At 45.7% G+C, this 17,811-nt stretch overlaps 1 protein-coding gene across 5 annotated transcripts in view; it reads left to right on the top strand.

The window, feature by feature from the left end:
- The window catches only part of RALGAPA2 (Ral GTPase activating protein catalytic subunit alpha 2), a 294,158-nt gene that overhangs the window by 73,186 nt on the left and 203,161 nt on the right, over positions 1-17,811 (top strand). For all 5 annotated transcript variants that reach the window (XM_043478794.1, XM_043478793.1, XM_043478797.1 and 2 more), the window contains exons 11-15: positions 2,741-2,908; positions 4,157-4,294; positions 8,364-8,512; positions 13,346-13,457; positions 14,848-15,085. In XM_043478794.1, coding sequence (XP_043334729.1) covers positions 2,741-2,908; positions 4,157-4,294; positions 8,364-8,512; positions 13,346-13,457; positions 14,848-15,085 — 805 coding nt within the window. The remainder of the gene's footprint in view (positions 1-2,740; positions 2,909-4,156; positions 4,295-8,363; positions 8,513-13,345; positions 13,458-14,847; positions 15,086-17,811) is intronic.

Below are 17,811 nucleotides of genomic sequence, written 5' to 3'. Positions count from 1 at the left end.
GCAGCAGAGGGGATTTAGGTTGTGTATCATAGTTCCACAGCTGATCATGATCTATAGCAATGTTTGAAACCCTTGGGTGCAAATACTTAATACCAGATATCATTGACAAAGCTTTTAAATATTGCACTAGAGATAAGTGCTAAATTGATGTGGTTTTACCTGTATTGTGTATTTACTTATTTATTATGCACATAGCTTCATCCACATCCATTATTGGCATTCCACTCCTGGAAATAGTGTGTTCTAAGTTCTCAATTTAATCCAAATCCCAAATTCAATCTAAATTCACTTTTGAAGTAGCTTGAGTCATTGAGGTTAGCTGCAGACTACTTATGACTAAAGTAATGAGACATCTTTGTGCTATGAAACTTAAAAACATTTACATTTTATAATTGTTCTTAAATTTGGAAACTTCTATATGAAATTTCAAATATGGTTATTATGGTTTGTTAAAATACTGAAATAGAGACATTTGGGAAAAGGGGCCAGGGTTTTCACTTTGCATTCTGTTGCCCTCTCTTGGTCAGTGATGAATTTTTTTTTTTTTACACAAGACAAAATGTGACTTCTTTCATAATAATTCCTTTTTCAATTTTAAGTTATTGAGAGACTAAGCCTAAACTATTTTAAACTATTAAAGTTTTTTTTTCCATTTATTTTTATTAGTTGGAGGCTAATTACTTTACAGTATTGTAGTGGTTTTTGCCATACATTGACATGAATCAGCCATGGATTTACCTGAGGTTGGGATGTTTTGAGAGAACAGCATCAAAACATGTATATTATCAAGGGTGAAAGAGATCACCAGCCCAGGTTGGATGCATGAGACAAGTGCTCCAGGCTGGTGCACTGGGAAGACCCAGAAGGATCAGGTGGAGAGGGAGGTGGGAGGGGGGATCGGGATGGGGAATACATGTAAACTATTAAAGTTTAAAAAATACATTCATTCAAGAAGTGCACATTCTCAGTATGGAGTTAATGTGCGTGTGTGTGTGTGTGTGTGTGTGTGTATAACAGAGAACAGTGCAAGAGGCAGTTCAGATGTCCAGACACGTGATGTGGAACAGATACCCATGAGGACCACTGCGGGCTGGGTGACTCTTACCTGAAAATGTCTTTGTTTTGCTTTTATTTCTGAAGTACATTTTTGTGGATGTCAAATTCTACTTTGGCAGGTGTTTTCTTTCTGCCCACTGAATATTTTGTTCCATTGTCTCTTGGCTTTCATTGTTTCTTTGAGAAGTTACCTCAAGTCATGTGGTTATTCTTTTGGCGGAAATGTGTCTTTTCCCCTCTGGCTCCTTTTAAGATTTTCAGGTTGTCTTTGGTTCTCAGCAGTCTTAGTGTAATATACTTTGAAAGTATCCTGCTTGTGTTTCTTTGTGATTCTTGAATCTGTGAATTGATACATTTTATCAGTTTTGGCAAAATTCTTAGTAATTCTTTCTTCAAATATTGTTTCTGCCACTTTTTACTAACTCCTTCTGCATCTCCAGGCTGGAAAGGATAACCTTTTCCTCGCGTTTCCTGCCTTACATCTCTTACCGTGGAACCACTGTGCTTCTTGTCCCAGTGTGCCTCCTTCTGGATGTTTTCATCTGATTTTTCTTCCAGCTTTCTCTTCAGCTACATCCAGCCTATTGTCAGCCATTTACACTGGATCTTTAATTTTGCTTATTTTATTTTTCAATTTCACATGGATCTTTTTCTGATGCTTTAGCTCTCCTATATGTTTAAATTACCATTTATTTTTATTATGGTTTGGCTAATGTTTACTTCTTTTTGCATACTTCTGACTTTTTAATTAATATGCTGCATTTCATATTAACTAGACCGTGTGAATGATTTCGGTGGTACTGTGATCTATAATTTTGTTTTCCTCCAGAAAGAATTTATATTAATACTTGCTTTCTGGGAGAAAGGTAACGTTGTATCCCTTGATATTGAATTTTAGTTACACCGTTGTCTACATTTGGATTCTGATCACATTAAATCAGGATTCTTATATGCAAATGTGTAAGGGGATTCTTTAATGTTGTTAAGTTCACAGAGGGAATTCGTTGGCGATCCAGTGGTCAGGACTGCACGCTTCCACTGTAGGGGACATGGCTTCAATCCCTGGTTGGGGAAATCAGATCCCACAAGCTGTGCCGCGCAGCCAGAAAGAAAAAGTTTGCAAAAGTGTGTACAGTGCTACAACCAGCCAGTTGGACAACTGACTCTCAAAAAAGGGAGGGAGGGAGAGAGAAAGGAAGGAAGGAAGGAGAAGGGAGAAAGAGAAAGGAAGGAGAAAGCCCTCCCCCCAAAAACCCACAAAGACAAGAAAAGACCTGGTTAAAGTTAAATTTGCCAACTCCTATGGTGTCACTGCTCCCACTGTGGCCAATTCAAGTCACCAACATGATGTCGTTGAACGTGAACTTGTGAAGAGGCGTGACAACTGGCTATACTATTATGTGTGTTATTGCGTCATCTGTTGCTGATTCATTGGTATGCATTTTGGTTATTTTATGCAATAATTGTTCAGAATATAGACGTTATTTTAACATTGCACTTTGTTTTCTGGCCCAGTTATACAATTGTCTGTTTCCCCCTGCCAGTTTGCTGTGCTCAAAAACATGTGGCCCTGTGTAATCTGTTTCAAAAGAAAGTCTGAGATTGGTGATAGCCCATGGAAATGTCTGTTGGACTCTTTGGTGACCCGAACTTGTGTTAAAGGGAGTTTCTCTTATCATTTTAGGCATTTTTGTTGCCTTCGTGCGACATAGCCATCACCAGAAAAGTAGTTCAAGTGTACAGAAAGTGGATCCTGCAGGACAAACCTGTGTTCATGGAAGAACCAGACATAAAAGAAGCTGCCCAAGAAGATGCTGAAAAATTAGGATTTTCAGAGACTGATAACAAGCAGGTAATCTTTCATCACTTGTTGTCTGAGTTGGCAGCATCTTATTTTAGCAAAATCTTCCTGCTCAGTCAGGGGCCGTAGTCAGTATGACACAGGCAGACTGTTCCTTTGTTGTCAACTCTGATGCTGTCAGGGATGCTGCCTCCGTGCTGTCTCCAGGGTCCTCTGCCACCTCCTAACCTCAGGCTCAGCCACGTGTGCACGGCAGCTTCTTTCTTCATTATCTCAGAAGAATCTTTGAAGAAGCCAGTATTCTTTGCATGTATCTATTGAAGAATAAAAGTGTCACTGCCTTACTGTTGATATGCTTAAATAAATGGTGTTCACTAAACTGGGCTTCCCAAGTGGTGCTAGTGATAAAGAACCTGGCTGCCACTGGAGGAAGTATAAGAAATGCGGGTTCAATCCCTGGGTTGGGGAGATCCCCTGGAGGAGGACATGGCAACCCACTCCAATATTCTTGCCTGGTGCATCCCATGGACAGAGGAGCCTGGAGGGTTACAGTCCATGGGGTTGCAAAGAATCAGACACGACTGAAGTGACTAAGCATGCGTGCACGCATTTGTTAAACTAAATTTAGAACGCTTTGGAGACTTTCCTTGTTCGGCAGTCCATACCAGCAGCAGTCCAATGTAACGCACTTGAAAGGACGAACCCAGTGTGCAGTCTCCACTGGGAGCCTTGTTGCAGGGCTAGGTGGTGTCCTTGGACGGGGGTGCTGGCAAGGTGGACCTTTCACTCCACGTTAGATTAAGATACAGGTGGGATAAATCCAAAATGACAGAGGGGGCCTCTGCTTGATGCACAGAAGAAACTTAGGTTATACTGAGATTGCTGGCATGCTATTTAGACATCTAGTCTGAGAACTACTTCTAAAAGTGAGTGTTGCCATGGCATTAACACCAAACATTGAAAAAATACTTATAACCAAAGGTATATCACTTTTCAATATCTATATTAATTCCACAATTTGATTTTTTTCAATATTGGTGAAATGATTTTCACAACTAGTCATGAGGTCAAAGCAAATCAACAGTCATGTTCATTCAGTCCCTGGACAAGCAGTATCTATTTCTTTAGCACATACTGAGCACTCAGTACTATTTTAGGTGATGGATGTACAATGGTGAACGCAGTGGAAAAGAGGCGTGCATGTAAAACCTGTAATCTCATGAATTCTTATGAACGTAAGGAATTAAATACGTGACCTGTCCTTTTCCCACTCTGCTGACTGACTGTTGTCCTCCAAAGACCTCTTCTGAAGGTTCTGGCCACAAGCGGTCTTCCAGTTGGGGACGGTCCTACTCCTTCACCAGTGCCATGAGCAGAGGGTGTGTGACGGAAGAGGAGAATAAGAACGTGAAGGCCGGGGCCCAGGCAATGCTGCAGGTACATGCCGGCCGCAGATGGGAGGGCCCCCAGCGGAGTCAGTTTGAAGGTTTTGTTTATTGGGGGTAACATCGTTATAAAGCTTAGTGATTGTCCTAGCTATGGATGAGTAAACAGCCCTTAAATTCTCATCCTTAATTTTCTTCCGGATTACCCACCTTCAATTTGTAAAGTTTTTTTTTGTTTTTTGTTTTTTTTTTTAGTCAAAGGAGACATCTGAACTGATTACAGTTTTCTGAAAGGGATTGTTATACAGTGATTGCAAAATGACTGAGATTTAAACTCAATGACTGAGATTAAAAAAAATCACTGAGGTGAAAAAGTAGAGAGTTACCTTAGAGAAGGGAATGGCAACCCACTCTGGTATTCTTGCCTAGAGAATCCCATGGACAGAGGAGCCTGGTGGGCTATAGTCCATGGGGTCACAAGGAGTTGGACACAACTGAGCAGACTTACCTGGATTCTAATTTGTAAGACAAGCTTGGTGATTATGTAATAAGTTATATGCGTCTTAAAAATTGCCTGTGTTTATGAAGAATGTGGATTAATGCCGTGATTTTTAGACATTTATCTGAATAAATATATGAACTAGCACCAATACCATTTGGGAACATTGGAAAGAGCAACTTTGCCTATCACTGAGTCTCCCCAGACTTGGAGACTTTATCTCAAAAATAGGGATTGGGGCATTATCTCTTGGGTCCCATCCAGTTTGAAGGTGGTCAGAAGTATAAGTGAAAACACAGGGTCACTCTCTTTTCCTTGCTCCCTGGCCCCCCACCCTCCTCCCCATATCCACATTCAGCTGTCCAGTTAAGCCTCCCACGCAAAGGCCAGGCGTAGGGTCTGGGGAAGGTAGGCATGGATGTGGCGTGATGGTACCCAGTTTTCAGTGATGCTGTGTTTGTCATCTGTCTCTTGAGATGATTCCTTGTCATGGGATCCTGTTGGTTTTCAAGTTAATTAGCAGTTTCATATGCTGTAATTACAGGTCTTCCCTGGTAGCTCAGCTGGTAGAGAATCTGCCGGCAGTGCTGTAGACCCTGGTTCAGTTCCTGTGTCGGGTAGATCCCCCACAGAAAGGATAAGCTACCCACACCAGTATTCTTGGGCTTCCCTGGTGGCTCAGATGGTAAAGAATCCGTCTGCAATGCAGGAGACCCGGGTTCAATCCCTGGGGTGGGAAGATCCCCTGGAGGAGGGCATGGCAACCCACTCTGGTATTCTTGCCTGGAGAATCCTGTGGACAGAGGAGCCTGGCAGCCTACAGTCCGTGGGGTCACAAAGAGTTGGACATGACTGAGTGACTAAGCACAGCATACAGCACTTACTGTAACTGATGGATTTTATCCTTTTTCATTGAAATTCGGCAAACAGTCTGAAATTAGCTTTTAAAAAATCAAGATGATTTTGCTTGAATAGCTTCAGAGAACGTTGGCTCAGCCCATCAGTATCATCTGTACACCCACTGGAGGAAGCTCACAGGAGTCCCTGTCCTGCCCCTTCCTTCCAGCTCACTGCCCAGTTGCCATGGTTAGCCATCCCGCAGTCAGCCCATAGGGTTGCAAGCGCCTGTTTTTTTCCCTGAGTTCAGGTGAGTTATTTCTTTTCTAGAAGAAGTTAAATCTATTTATATGAACCAGGAAAAATATTTCGACTTGAAAATTTTTTTCAGTTGGGATTTAAACAGCTGTTTTTGTTCTCATTTCATCAAGTACCTTGGTCCTTGACTTGGTTAATTAGGAAAAAGCAGCCAAATGGAAGTCTGATAAGAAGAGACTGTGTTATAGTTGCTTCTGACAAGTACAATTTGGATATATTAGTTTTGTTGATTTATTTTTTTCCCTAACTGATACTAATATGGTAATAAATACTCAAGGAGCTGGCATTTTTTTAAAAGACTTTTTTTTTCTAATGTGGACCATATTTTTAAAAGTCTTTATTGAATTTGTTATAATATTGCCTCTCTTTTTTTTAATGTTTCAGTTTTTTTACCTCAAGGCATGTGGGATCTTAGCTCCCCAACCAGGGATTGATCCCACACCCCCTGCATTAAAAAGTGAAGTCTTAACTAGTGGACTGCCATGGAAGTCCCTAGCTTGCATTTTTGATGTTTTTTTAAAAAGTGAAATTAAAGAAGTATAGTATATGAAGACTTCTCACTTTGGAATTTGCAAAGGTTTAAAATTCAATCAAGAAGCCAAGTACATGAATTATAAAAGATCTGTATTGCAATATACCATCTATGGCACACTTTAAAAAAAAAAAATTGTCACTCAATCTGCTATAGTTTGTAAGTCTAAAGGTTCTTTTCTTTCTTTTTTCTTATGTGAAGGCTAGTAAATTCTTCACAATTGGCTGTTATCATCTATTATCAACTGTTATAGTGCTTATTTTGTGATTCTTCCTAGAAGATTGAGTCATGATACATTTTTAATCTCACATAAAATAATCACAGAGGCTGTCAGCATTTTAGTTTGCCCTCTTGACTTTTGAGTGTGTTCATTTCCTCTGGTTAGTTTGTGCATCTGTTTTGAGATGTTGTATTAAATGGATTTCATCCACAAGTGAGCCAGCTCTGCTTGTCCCCAGATCCTTGGTGTTTGTGCTGTTGAACAGAAAGGAGAACCAAGAGGGACTGTAGCTCTAGAAGGTGGAGAGGATCCATCCTTGTCACCGAGTTAATAGCTCAGAACGTCCTGACTCGAGGGGTCAGAGCGTCATCCATGTAAATGATAGCATGTTATTCTGTTGCAGCAGAGCAGTGGCGCCCTACAGGGCAGCCTGGACCCCTGCTTCTCCCACTTCTTTACTGATGGTTCAGTTCAGTTCAGTTCAGTTGCTCAGTCATCTCTGACTCTTTGCGACCCCATGGACTGCAGCACGCCAGGCCTCCCTGTCCATCACCGACTCCCAGAGTTAACCCAAACTCATGTCCACTGAGTCAGTGATGCCATCCAACCATCTCACCCTCTGTCATCCCCTTCTCCCGCCTTCAATCTTGCCCAACATCAGGGTCTTTTCAAATGAGTCAGCTCTTCACATCACTGATGATACAGGACAGGAAACTTGTATCCTAAAGGTATGAGGCAGAGCACAGGGCACTTGGTGGACTGCCTACATTTTTTTTTTTTGATGTCTCAGTTTTTATCCTAAGATTCCCTTGGGGTTTGTATTCTGTGGCATTACGTGTTTCTCATATTGGAAATCCATGTTCCTGGAAGATGAGCAGTGTTGGTCATGTGCTTTTGCCCGCTTGCTGTCTGCCCCTTGGGTGGCACGAGCTGCCTCCTGTCAGCAAGGCCTTCAAGTCAGCAAAGGTGGAGACTCGGCGAGAATCAGCTCATTCTTTCCAGCCACTGTCTGACCACTCTGCCCCTGCCTTCCCTGCCCACCCATCCCCTACCCCACCAGGAATCTTTACCCACAGATGATGTTCCTGTCTTAGAGGATGTCAAAAAGAAATCTCCAGAAGCCTTTCTGACTCAAATGTTTCCAAAGTTGCAATATTAATGTGTGTGTGCGCTCAGTTGTGTCCGACTCGTTGTGACCCCATGGACTGTAGCCCACCACACTCCTCTGTCCATGGGATTTCCCAGGCAAGAATACTGAAGTGGGTAGCCATTCCCCTCTCCAGGGGAAATTCCTGACCCAGGGATCAAACCTGCATCTCCTGCATTGGCAGGTGGATTCTCTACTGCTGAGCCACCTGGGAAGGCCCTAAGTGATAGCAGTTATTTTTCTAGACAAGGTCTTCCAGATGTCAGTATTAACTCCATTTTAAGGGGTGAACTGTGTGTTCTAAGGGGTGAACTGAGGCTTTCCGGGTGGCACAGTGGTAAAGAATCCATCCACCTGCCAATGCAGAGATACAAGAGACGTGGGTTTGATCCTTGGGTCGGGAAGGTCCCCTAGAGAAAGAAATGGCAACCCACGCCAGTCTTCTTGCCTGGGAAATCCCATGGACAGAGGAGTCCATGGCGTTGCAAGAGTCAGACACTACTGAGCACACACGCGCACCAAAATCTGTTTACTTGTATGTTCTCACATAACACTTGTTGGTTTTAAGGTATTTCTGACAAATGCTGCAAACGTCTTTTTGCTGGAGCCATGTGTGGAGGTTCCCATGCTCTTGAAGGAGCAAGTTGATGCCTGCAAAGCTGTTCTGATTATTTTTAGGCGCATGATAATGGAGCTGACAATGAATAAAAAGACCTGGTGAGTGTATTTTCAATTAATTAATATCGTAAAACAGATGTTTCTGTTTTCAATGCAATAATTGAAAATGTGAAAGCCTCCACGTATTAAATAGCTTTACAAAGAGAACCATGAGATAGTCATCAGTCTTTTGTAACATTTTGGTGAATTACGAAGGTAAGTATCCAGTACTTTGATAGTTCATTTGTTTTCATTATTGGTTTTTTTAAAAAAAAAAAAATCTCAAATTAAGAGTAAGCTGTCCTATGATGAAATAGCAGATTCTTAACTGTCATCAAGCAAGTTTCGTGCAAAAGCAGTAACTGGTTGATAATATCATAATCCATAATCCCAGGAGGGTTGGCTAATTGCTCCAAAACACTTTTAAGCTGATTTTATTGCTGTAAAGTTGAAGTTTTAAATTCATTTTGGAGAAATGATGGATTTAAGTGATACATTATCAGAGTGCACTCAAATACAGTGGCGTCGTGAAATAAGCTCATGTGAAGTGTTTTCTTCCTGCTTGCTGGTTTTTTGTTTGGTGTCTTTGTGTTGATGATACCCCAGAGGTAAGCAGTGCATGAGAGTTTCCTTGATGGGTGTCTGTGCATCCCCCCAGCCCATGGGGTGCTCCCGGGGTTCTCAGCTCAGACAATAGCCTTGGCGCCCATCACCCCTTCCTCTTCCCTCCTGTGTGAGGAGGGTAGCCTCGTAATAATACTTCTGCTTCTTCAGTCCAGTCCTTGCAAGTCTCTCCCGCCCAGGCAGTGCCCCCCTGCTGCCTGCCTGGCCGCAGTCAGCATCCTCCCCACCGTCAGACCCCTAAGGGGCACCTGCTCCCCCAGAAGTGCTCGGGGTCCTCATTACCGGCCTGTGGTCTGGATGATGGAGCCGGTGCTCAGGGAGCCATGGGAGGGTCTGTCTGGGGAAACCACAGGGATGCGGCAGGACTGAGCTGGCAGGACCTCCAGGGTATCAGGTCCAGCCCTTCTCTTTCTCAGGGGAAGAAGCCAACTGGGCAGAACAATCACAAATTCAGGAAACCCCAGCGTCAAAAAAGGATCATTCTAAGCTGTACCTTCTGGGGTCATCTTTCCTAGACTTTTAAACTTTTAAACCGAGAAGCCATCGTTAAAACATTACAGGGGTGAGCAAGGCGATTTTAACAAGAGGTCACAGCTGTGTCAGTGATGAAATTTTGAGCGATGCTGACAGCTTTCAGCTCAAATGCCTACCCCTTTGACCAACTGTATCAAGTGTTTTTGATGCTTTTCTTTCCTTTGAAAACTCTTATGAGTTCTGTGTACCAGTGTATCAGCAATATTTAGGTATTTTTGACCATCTTTTTGAGGGTGTAGGAAATAAAGTGAAACAACTCTGTTTCTTTTTTTTTAACTCTCTGTTTCTTTAATAATTCAACAATTTCCAGATAAAAGTATTTTAAAAAGTCAAAACATTGGTATAGATGAAAATACTCACCAAGAAAAAGTCCGCAGAGTATAGCCTGGGATGTGATCGGTTCCCCCAGCAGCAGACCCTCCTGTGTGTTGCAGCACCAGCTAAGCCCTGAATTCCCTCCCACCGTTCTTTCATCCAGTAAATAACTTGGGTGCTTTCTCCTCTGAGGATGGAGGGTGAACTCAACAGACCAGGTCCCTGCCCCTTGAGAGGCCTCGGTCCTCATGGGCCTGAGAGATGTGAGGAACCCAGGGGCCAGGTCAGGCGGGTCCAGCAGTGGAGCTGGGGTGGGCAGTGTGGAGGCTGGGGAGGCCTCTCTGAGTGGGGCTGGGAAGGAAGAACTTCCCCACGGGGAGGAATCACAGGTCGCAGGCTTGGTGGATCCCAGGCAGGATGAGACGGCAGCCAGTGTGGTGAGGGGGATGCTGGGCAGTGGGCGGGTGGGAGGGGGCAGCCAGTGCCCAGGGCCCTTGGGCTGCAGGGAGACCGCTGCCACCTCCGCCTGTGTGCGAGAATGTGACACTACCCGATGTACGTGTCTGCCACGGGAAGGAGAGAGAGTGCGTGGAGCCCAGCCTCTGTGGCCCAGACCAGGCTGTAGCCTGGGAGGTGCTGGGAAGTGACTCCGAAAGAGGGGACAGCTTGTGTGGGGCCGGGCAGGTGTGTGAAGAGTTGAGGACGAAGTAGGAAACGAAAAGACAGGAAGAGCTGCCCACCCGCGCTCCCCCATCCCCAACCCACCTCTGCCAGTGTTTCACAAAACACAGAGGAGCAAGCGGAAGTCAGAGCTGTGAGCAAAGAATTTGCCAAACCAGAGGTCATTTTGCACCCGCATTCTCTTCCAGAAGACTCTGTGTGGGAATGTTGTGGTTCCCAAGTTTTCTCAGGTTCAGAGGTTAAACCTGTCCCCGTGTCCGTGTCCGTGTCAGTCTAAGCCTCCGTCGGGACTGTGTTTTTGATAGCAGTGACTGGGACTGGGGTTTTATTGGAAAGTTACCATGTTTCTTGTTCTCAGTTTGCCGGATGGTGTGGAAGGGGCTCTTTTTCTTTCTCTTGAGCATCACAGAAGGCACACAGGCAGAGCTGACCCTGGGTGCAGCGCTCCAGCTGTGACCGGGCCCTGGGGACCCTGGACAGGGTGGGCCACAGGCTGGCCCCAGCCCTGCAGCATTCCTTCCCTCGTCCTCATCAAAGTCGCCGGCTGCTCCAGGCGTGTGTGCATAGGCCCCCCTGACCCCAGAGCTCTTCTCCCGAGCCTGCAAGGTCCCTGGACTGGGGCCAAGTGGGCAGGCTCAGTAGAGCAGATGGGAAATGGGTGCCTACAGAGACTGGGATGGGAGTCAGACAGGGTCACCCACAGGAGGGCAGGAGACTCTAGAGTAGCTGAGTGGGATCCAGCAAGGTGTTCAGAGAAAACACTGTTTCGACATGCAGAAACGTGAGAGCAGTCTAAAGGAACCGAGACTTGAGATCTCATTATCTGACCTGTACCCATTCTTGGTTTTATCACTGATGAGGAGAAAGTTCCAAGGATGAACAAGTGATTCATGCACAAGACCTTGAACAAGTAGTTAAAGGGACCTGGTGATTTCTGTCCCTTATGCAGACGATAACCTGCTCTCTGTTTCCACGGCACCTGGGGAAACACATGAAGGATGTAACAGCTATAAGAGAAAAACGCCCTCTGGCTGTGTGAGAGAATTTGTCACCGTATCACAGAGTTGGACCACAAAGAAAGCTGAGCGCCAAAGAATTGATGCTTTTGAACTGTGGTGCTGGAGAAGACTCTTGAGAGTCCCTTGGACTGCAAAGAGATCAAACCAGTCAATCCTAAAGGATATCAGTCCTGAATATTCATTGGAAGGACTGATGCTGAAGCTGAAGCTCCAATACTTTGGCCACCCACTGTGAAGAATTGAATTGTTGGAAAAGGCCCTGATGCTGGGAAAGATTGAGGGCAGGAGGAGACGGGGATGACAGAGGATGAGATGGTTGGATGGCATCATGGACTCGACGGACATGAGTTTGAGCAAGCTCTAGGAGTTGGTGAAGGACTGGGAAGCCTGGCGTGCTGCAGTCAATGGGGTCGTGAAGATACAACTGAGTGACTGAACAGCAACAGAGGGCCAGGATAAATAACCTCATGATATGGAAAGGAAATACGTGGGCTTTCTTCCCCGAAGACTGCTGCCTATGCAGAGTTCTATCTTGAGAAGCCTGGCATGCTGCAGTTCATGGGATCAGGAAGATACAACTTAGCAACTGAACAACAGCAATCACAACGGGAGGTGTTATTTCCTGTCCCTAGTGTTTTGTACTCTTTAAAGACCTTTCACAGAAAACCCCCTTCTCCGTGGAGTGCTGTGATGGAGGTGTGGTGACCACAGTCTTCAGCGGTAGAGGTGGGCAGTGCTGTGCAGAGTCGGAGTCTTCCAGGCAGAAAGCTCCACGGCCTGAGCACCCAGTGGTGACCTTTCCCAACCCTCCTTCCTACCTGTGGGAGTGCTGTGGGGCTTGGCCACCTGACACTGCCGGCTGCAGCCCTCCCCGGAAAGTCCACAGTATTTTCCGTCACAATGAAAGATAGGCAGACCTCTCAGGTTAGGTAAAATCATGGATGTGAAAATGTAAGAGTGCTGTGTAAGTTCACCTAAGCACAGCACTCTGCTGAGTGCCTTCAAGGGCTGATATAGCTGGAGGAACAGCCTCACCCCCATTTTTACAAGGGGAGGGAGTCAGGCTGGGGTGAGACCCTTGTGGTCCTATCTATTGATTTGGGCATAGGAGGCATGCTTGTTGAACCATGGTGACTTAAAGTAGTTTGTTTTGATAAGTATGGTGTTCATTCTGTAACTGGCATTCAGATACTTTTGAATTCACTTCAGTTCAGTTCAGTTGCTCAGTCATGTACAACTCTTTGGGACCCCATGGACTGCAGCACGCCAGGCTTCCCTGTCCATCACCAACTCTTGGAGCTTGCTCAAAGACATGTCCATCGTGTTGGTGATGCCATCCAACCATCTCATCCTCTGTTGTCCCCTTCTCCTGCCTTTAACCTTTCCCAGCATCAGGGTCTTTTCCCATGAGTCGGGTCTTTGCATCAAGTGGTCAAAGTATTGGAGTTTCAGCTTCAGCATCAGTCCTTCCAATGAATATTCAGGACTGATATCCTTTAGGATGGACTGGTTGAATCTCCTTGCAGTTCAAGGGACTCTCAAGAGTCTTCTCCAACACCACAGTTCAAAAGCATTGATTCTTTAGCGCTCAGCTTTCTTTATACTTTTAAATAATGTGTAATTATCCATTTTGCTGAATTACGAGAATTTCATGTACCTATACATGTAAGTGCTTTGGAGGTGTGATTAATAACATGAACTTTTATTTTGGGTGGCCCAGGGAACAGATGTTGCAAATACTGCTCAGGATAACAGAAGCTGTCCTGCAGAAGCCAAAGGATAAACAAATCAAGGACTTGTTTGCCCAGAGCTTGGCAGGGTTACTGTTTAGGGTAAGTCTTTTTTTTTTTTTAATTAAAACATTGCAAATGTAAGAAATGAATTGGATTTTTTCAGCAAATCAGTTTTAATTATTGAGAATTTCAAGAGTAAAATTGGACTGCCTTTAAAATGTTCCTAGAAATTTAACTAGAAAATTTCCTTCTTGAATGTTCTTGAGGGTTGTAATCAGTCTTTATGATTAGTGCTGGGCCTTTAGGCCTTCCCACCTTTCTGCCATCTGCTTCCACCTTTGATTTACTTAAGGCTGCTAGAAGTTAGGAAGACAACAAGTGCTGATCGTCTTGGTCTCGGGCCAGGTAGATTTGAAGAGGTGCAGGATGGACAGAGCACGGGTGTGTGGGTAGGATGGAGACATCCAGATAGGAATGCAGGTGTGAGAGCTGTCAGCGTGCTTAGCGACTGTGTTTAAAGCCGCAGGACTGAGTGGGATCACCTGGGGAGAGGGGGTGTGTCAGAGAGAAAGAAGGCCATCTCCCTGATGGTGGAGGTGAAGGGTGGTGCCCACAGGGCTTGCACCAGGGAGCGGATAGAAAGGTCTGGAAGCCAGCAGAGACGTCTGGGCCAAACAGTGAGCAGACGTCCCTGGAGCCGTGAGAATGGGGACCAAGCCCCAGGTGGAAGGTGGGCTGGCAGAGGGTGGAGTGAGTGTGGAAGATGGATGAGTGCGGACAGTTCTTTCAAGAAATTTGCTTCGAAAGGGAAAGAAAGGGCTGTAGCTCGAGGGGGCATCAGGGTTCACAGGATTCAAGGGAACTTTGTGAGGTTTTTGTGTGGTTTTTTTTTTTTGCGATAAGGAAGAATTGGATCATGTTTCCATGCTGATGGGTAGGAGCTGGGGAAGTTGGATGGGCAGGGGGTCCAGGTGACGTGGGGGTTAACAGAAGTGCAGAGGTTGAGGAGGAGGCTGGGAGCAGGGTAGGGGGCATGCTCGGGAGAGCAGGGCCCCCTCGGTGCCCGTCCATCACCCAGGGGAGGAGCTGAGCAGACTGGGGCCTGGAGGGCAGAGGGTCTGCATGAGTCATCTGCTGCAAGTCAGGTAGGAGTGGGTCAGGTGGAGGTTTACCTGTGGGAGAGGCCCCTGCAGAGATGGGGGCAGGAATGTCTCAGAAGACAGAACAGGCTCCCCAGGTCCCGCCAGGACCAGCCTCGGATACTAGCATCGTTTCGAATCAGTATCTGTTCAAAATGATAACTAATTTCACAGTAGCTCAAGTCTTGATTGCCATTGATCAGATTCATTTTCAGAAATTAAACTCAATACCCTAAAGCACATTTTACTTTAAAATTCATCTTACTAATAATAGTAATTTTAAATATTTTGTCAAAAGCACACTTCTTCCAAGTGACAATTGAATTCTTTCATCGATCGATTGTTTTCAGACACTCATAGTGGCCTGGATCCGAGCAAACCTCTGTGTGTACATCTCTCGGGAGCTCTGGGACGACTTTCTCGGGGTGCTGTCTTCCCTCACGGACTGGGAGGAGCTGATCCACGAGTGGGCCAGCATCATGGACTCCTTGACAGCTGTGCTTGCCAGGACCGTGTACGGAGTTGAGATGACCAATCTACCTCTGGACAAGTTAAGTGAACAGAAGGAAAAGAAACAGCGAGGCAAAGGTATTCCATCTCTGGCTCCTCTGGTGACCCTGGGTGTCTGAGCTGTGTGTATGCATGTGTGCTAAGTCACTCTAGTCGTGTCTGACTCTTTCCGACCCTATGGACTGTAGCCCACCACGCCCCTCTGTCCATCGGATTCTCTAGGCAAGAATACTGGAGTGGGTTGCCATGCCCTCCTCCAGGGGGTCTTCCTGACCAAGGGCTCGAACCTACGTCTCTATGTCTCCTACATTGCCAGGCGGGTTCTTTACCGCTAGCACCACCTGGGAAGTCCAAGGCTGAGTAGGAGTGTGTATTAAACCCCAGGCAGTCATTGCATGGAATTGCGTCAGCTGTACCAATGGTGTCTTTTTAACAGTGGCATTCAGTCGCATATCCTAGCTCTGTGTCCCCTTCCGAAGGATGATGGATGGAAGCAGGGGCTGTGGGGGAAGGAGGAGGGAGGAGAAGGACTGAGAACTGTAGTGATAGCAGTGTGGGGGGCACCGTCTCTGCCGTCACCCTCACAGGAGGCTGTGAAATCCATGCCACTCTCCCCACGTCACAGACCCAGACACTCAAGGACAGAGTCCATAGTGATCGGCTCTTTGGGGGTCACACAGCTAAGAAGTGGTCAAGCTGGAAATCAAAGCCAGACAAGTCCCACTCAAGACACCCCAATATTTGTCATCTTTTCTGCTGCCTTTCTAGGGAAGGTGGAGGATTCTGAGTGCTTCCCATGGAGTTGTTTAGCTTTGTTCTGTTTCAGGGTGAGAACTATTGTGAGACCTGGAGTCAGATCCAGCTGGGAACATCAGTGATGGTGTCTGTTGAGATGACGCTTTGGAAGCGCATCCTCGTTACGTTTTTTAAGGCTGTGACACAGTCCTTGGATTAATTTCCTGCCCTCCAGCTTATTCTGTAACCATTTTGAGTCTGCTCATAGAAATACATGTAATGCAATAGATAAAATATGTAAGGATTCTGGGACAGAATAAACAGTGTTGGAGCCCCAGCAGGTGGGTAAAATGCAAGGATGCAGGTGAAGAGCCTCGGGGCTGGGTGGGGAGGCAGGGAGGGGGCAGATTTGACTCTGATAATCAACAGGGTAGCATCAGAGCATCACCGAGGGCAGAAGGTGTAAACAGCCTACCTGCCTGGCTTTTCCAGGTCCTAGGGTCTGAGAGGAGTTTTTCCTCCAAAGACTCCCAAAGGGCACGTTACCTGCCATGGTCAACTGCAGCCTCCACAATGGTCTTAGCGTAGGTCATGTCAGTTAGCTTTGCCATGTGACAAAGCACCCCAAAATGTAACGGCTTCAAATAACACTGTTTATTTAAATTATGATTTTATGGATTGGCAGTCAGGGTTGGCCTCCCTGGGATGGATCTGCTGGCCTCACAGCTGCACCTGCTGTCAGCCGGGCTGTAACCTGCTCACAGCTCTGCTATCGGGCTGGCTAGCTGTCAACTGCAGTAGCGGAGGTGAAGGGGCCAAATACGCTTCCTCACCCCTGCAGGCTCGCTCAAGCTATTCACCTAATGGCTTAGGGTTCCAGGAGCAGCAGGAGGACAAGCCCATTCTCAAATGCATTTCAGATCTCTGCTTGGCCAGTGTTTGCTGCCAAAGTATGTAATGTGTTGAAGCTCAGAGTCAGTGGGGGAGAGGATGACAGAGGATGTGGGATACAGGAAGTGCGAACCAATTATAATGATTCATTAGCCGCAGAGACATGTAATTAACATGACTGGTTCCTAGAGTGTCTCCACTGCCGTCTGTGAGTAGCTCCCCGGGGCACCAATTAGTAAGAGCAAGTCAGTGAGAAACCAAAACTAGCTAGTTGAGGTCCAGGGCATTCCAGTGAAATTGTCCAATCCCAGTTTAGGTTTAGACTGTCTACTGCAGTGATGTCTTTACATACTTTAGGCAGAAGATCCTTTTTTTCCCTCCCTCACTGAAGCTATACAGAGCCCCTTCCTTAAAAAAATATACAAGAGTGGAGATATGGGATGAAGTCAGGGCAGGGAGCCCAGAGTCTGGGCCCTGGGCCGCTGTAGTGACCTCTGTAGCAGCTCTGAGGGTCTCTGTGTAAACCCAGAGTCCAGGAGGGTCAGGATGCTTCCATCCAAGAACTTGATTTCCTAAGACTGTGGCTCTCAACCCAGCAGAGTCTACCTGACGAGGATGCCTTTCAGGATGGAGGGAGTGGCTGAGACAAAGTAAGGATCTTTTCAAAACTCAGCACATTCCCCTACTCCTCAAATTCTTATAATCCTCCCTCCCTTTGAACCCCCAGAATATTCTCTTCCCTCCCACCATGTGAACACAGATTCATAGGCTTGTCAGAGATAAGCTTGTTTTGGGAGGGTAAACAACTTAAAAAAAAAAATGCTATTTATGGACAGATACAGAACAAATTTGGTTATTTACTTAATGACCATGACAAATATTTCTGATTTATTCATGTTGCTTTATTCCAAAAATGGATATAAATATTTACTGCAGAAATCCTTGCTGTCCAAGCAGTAGACTTGTGGAAACAAAATACACTCTCAGAAGAATCTGGGTGTGCAAATGAGCCACAGGTGGCATCTGCCAGCCATGTGCCCAGAACCTTCTAAGGGTCTCTTTCTCTTTTCTTCTGTATCCATTTTGATCCCTGACCACTCACTTGAGATATTTGTCTAGTGCAGTATGAGAGGAGAAAAGAGAAGATGAATCCCAGATCTTCAACATTTTACTGTTTC

The sequence above is a fragment of the Cervus canadensis genome, chromosome 10, assembly GCF_019320065.1.
Source record: "Cervus canadensis isolate Bull #8, Minnesota chromosome 10, ASM1932006v1, whole genome shotgun sequence".
Taxonomy (NCBI): Eukaryota; Metazoa; Chordata; class Mammalia; order Artiodactyla; family Cervidae; genus Cervus; species Cervus canadensis.
This window is presented reverse-complemented; position numbering and strand designations above follow the sequence as displayed.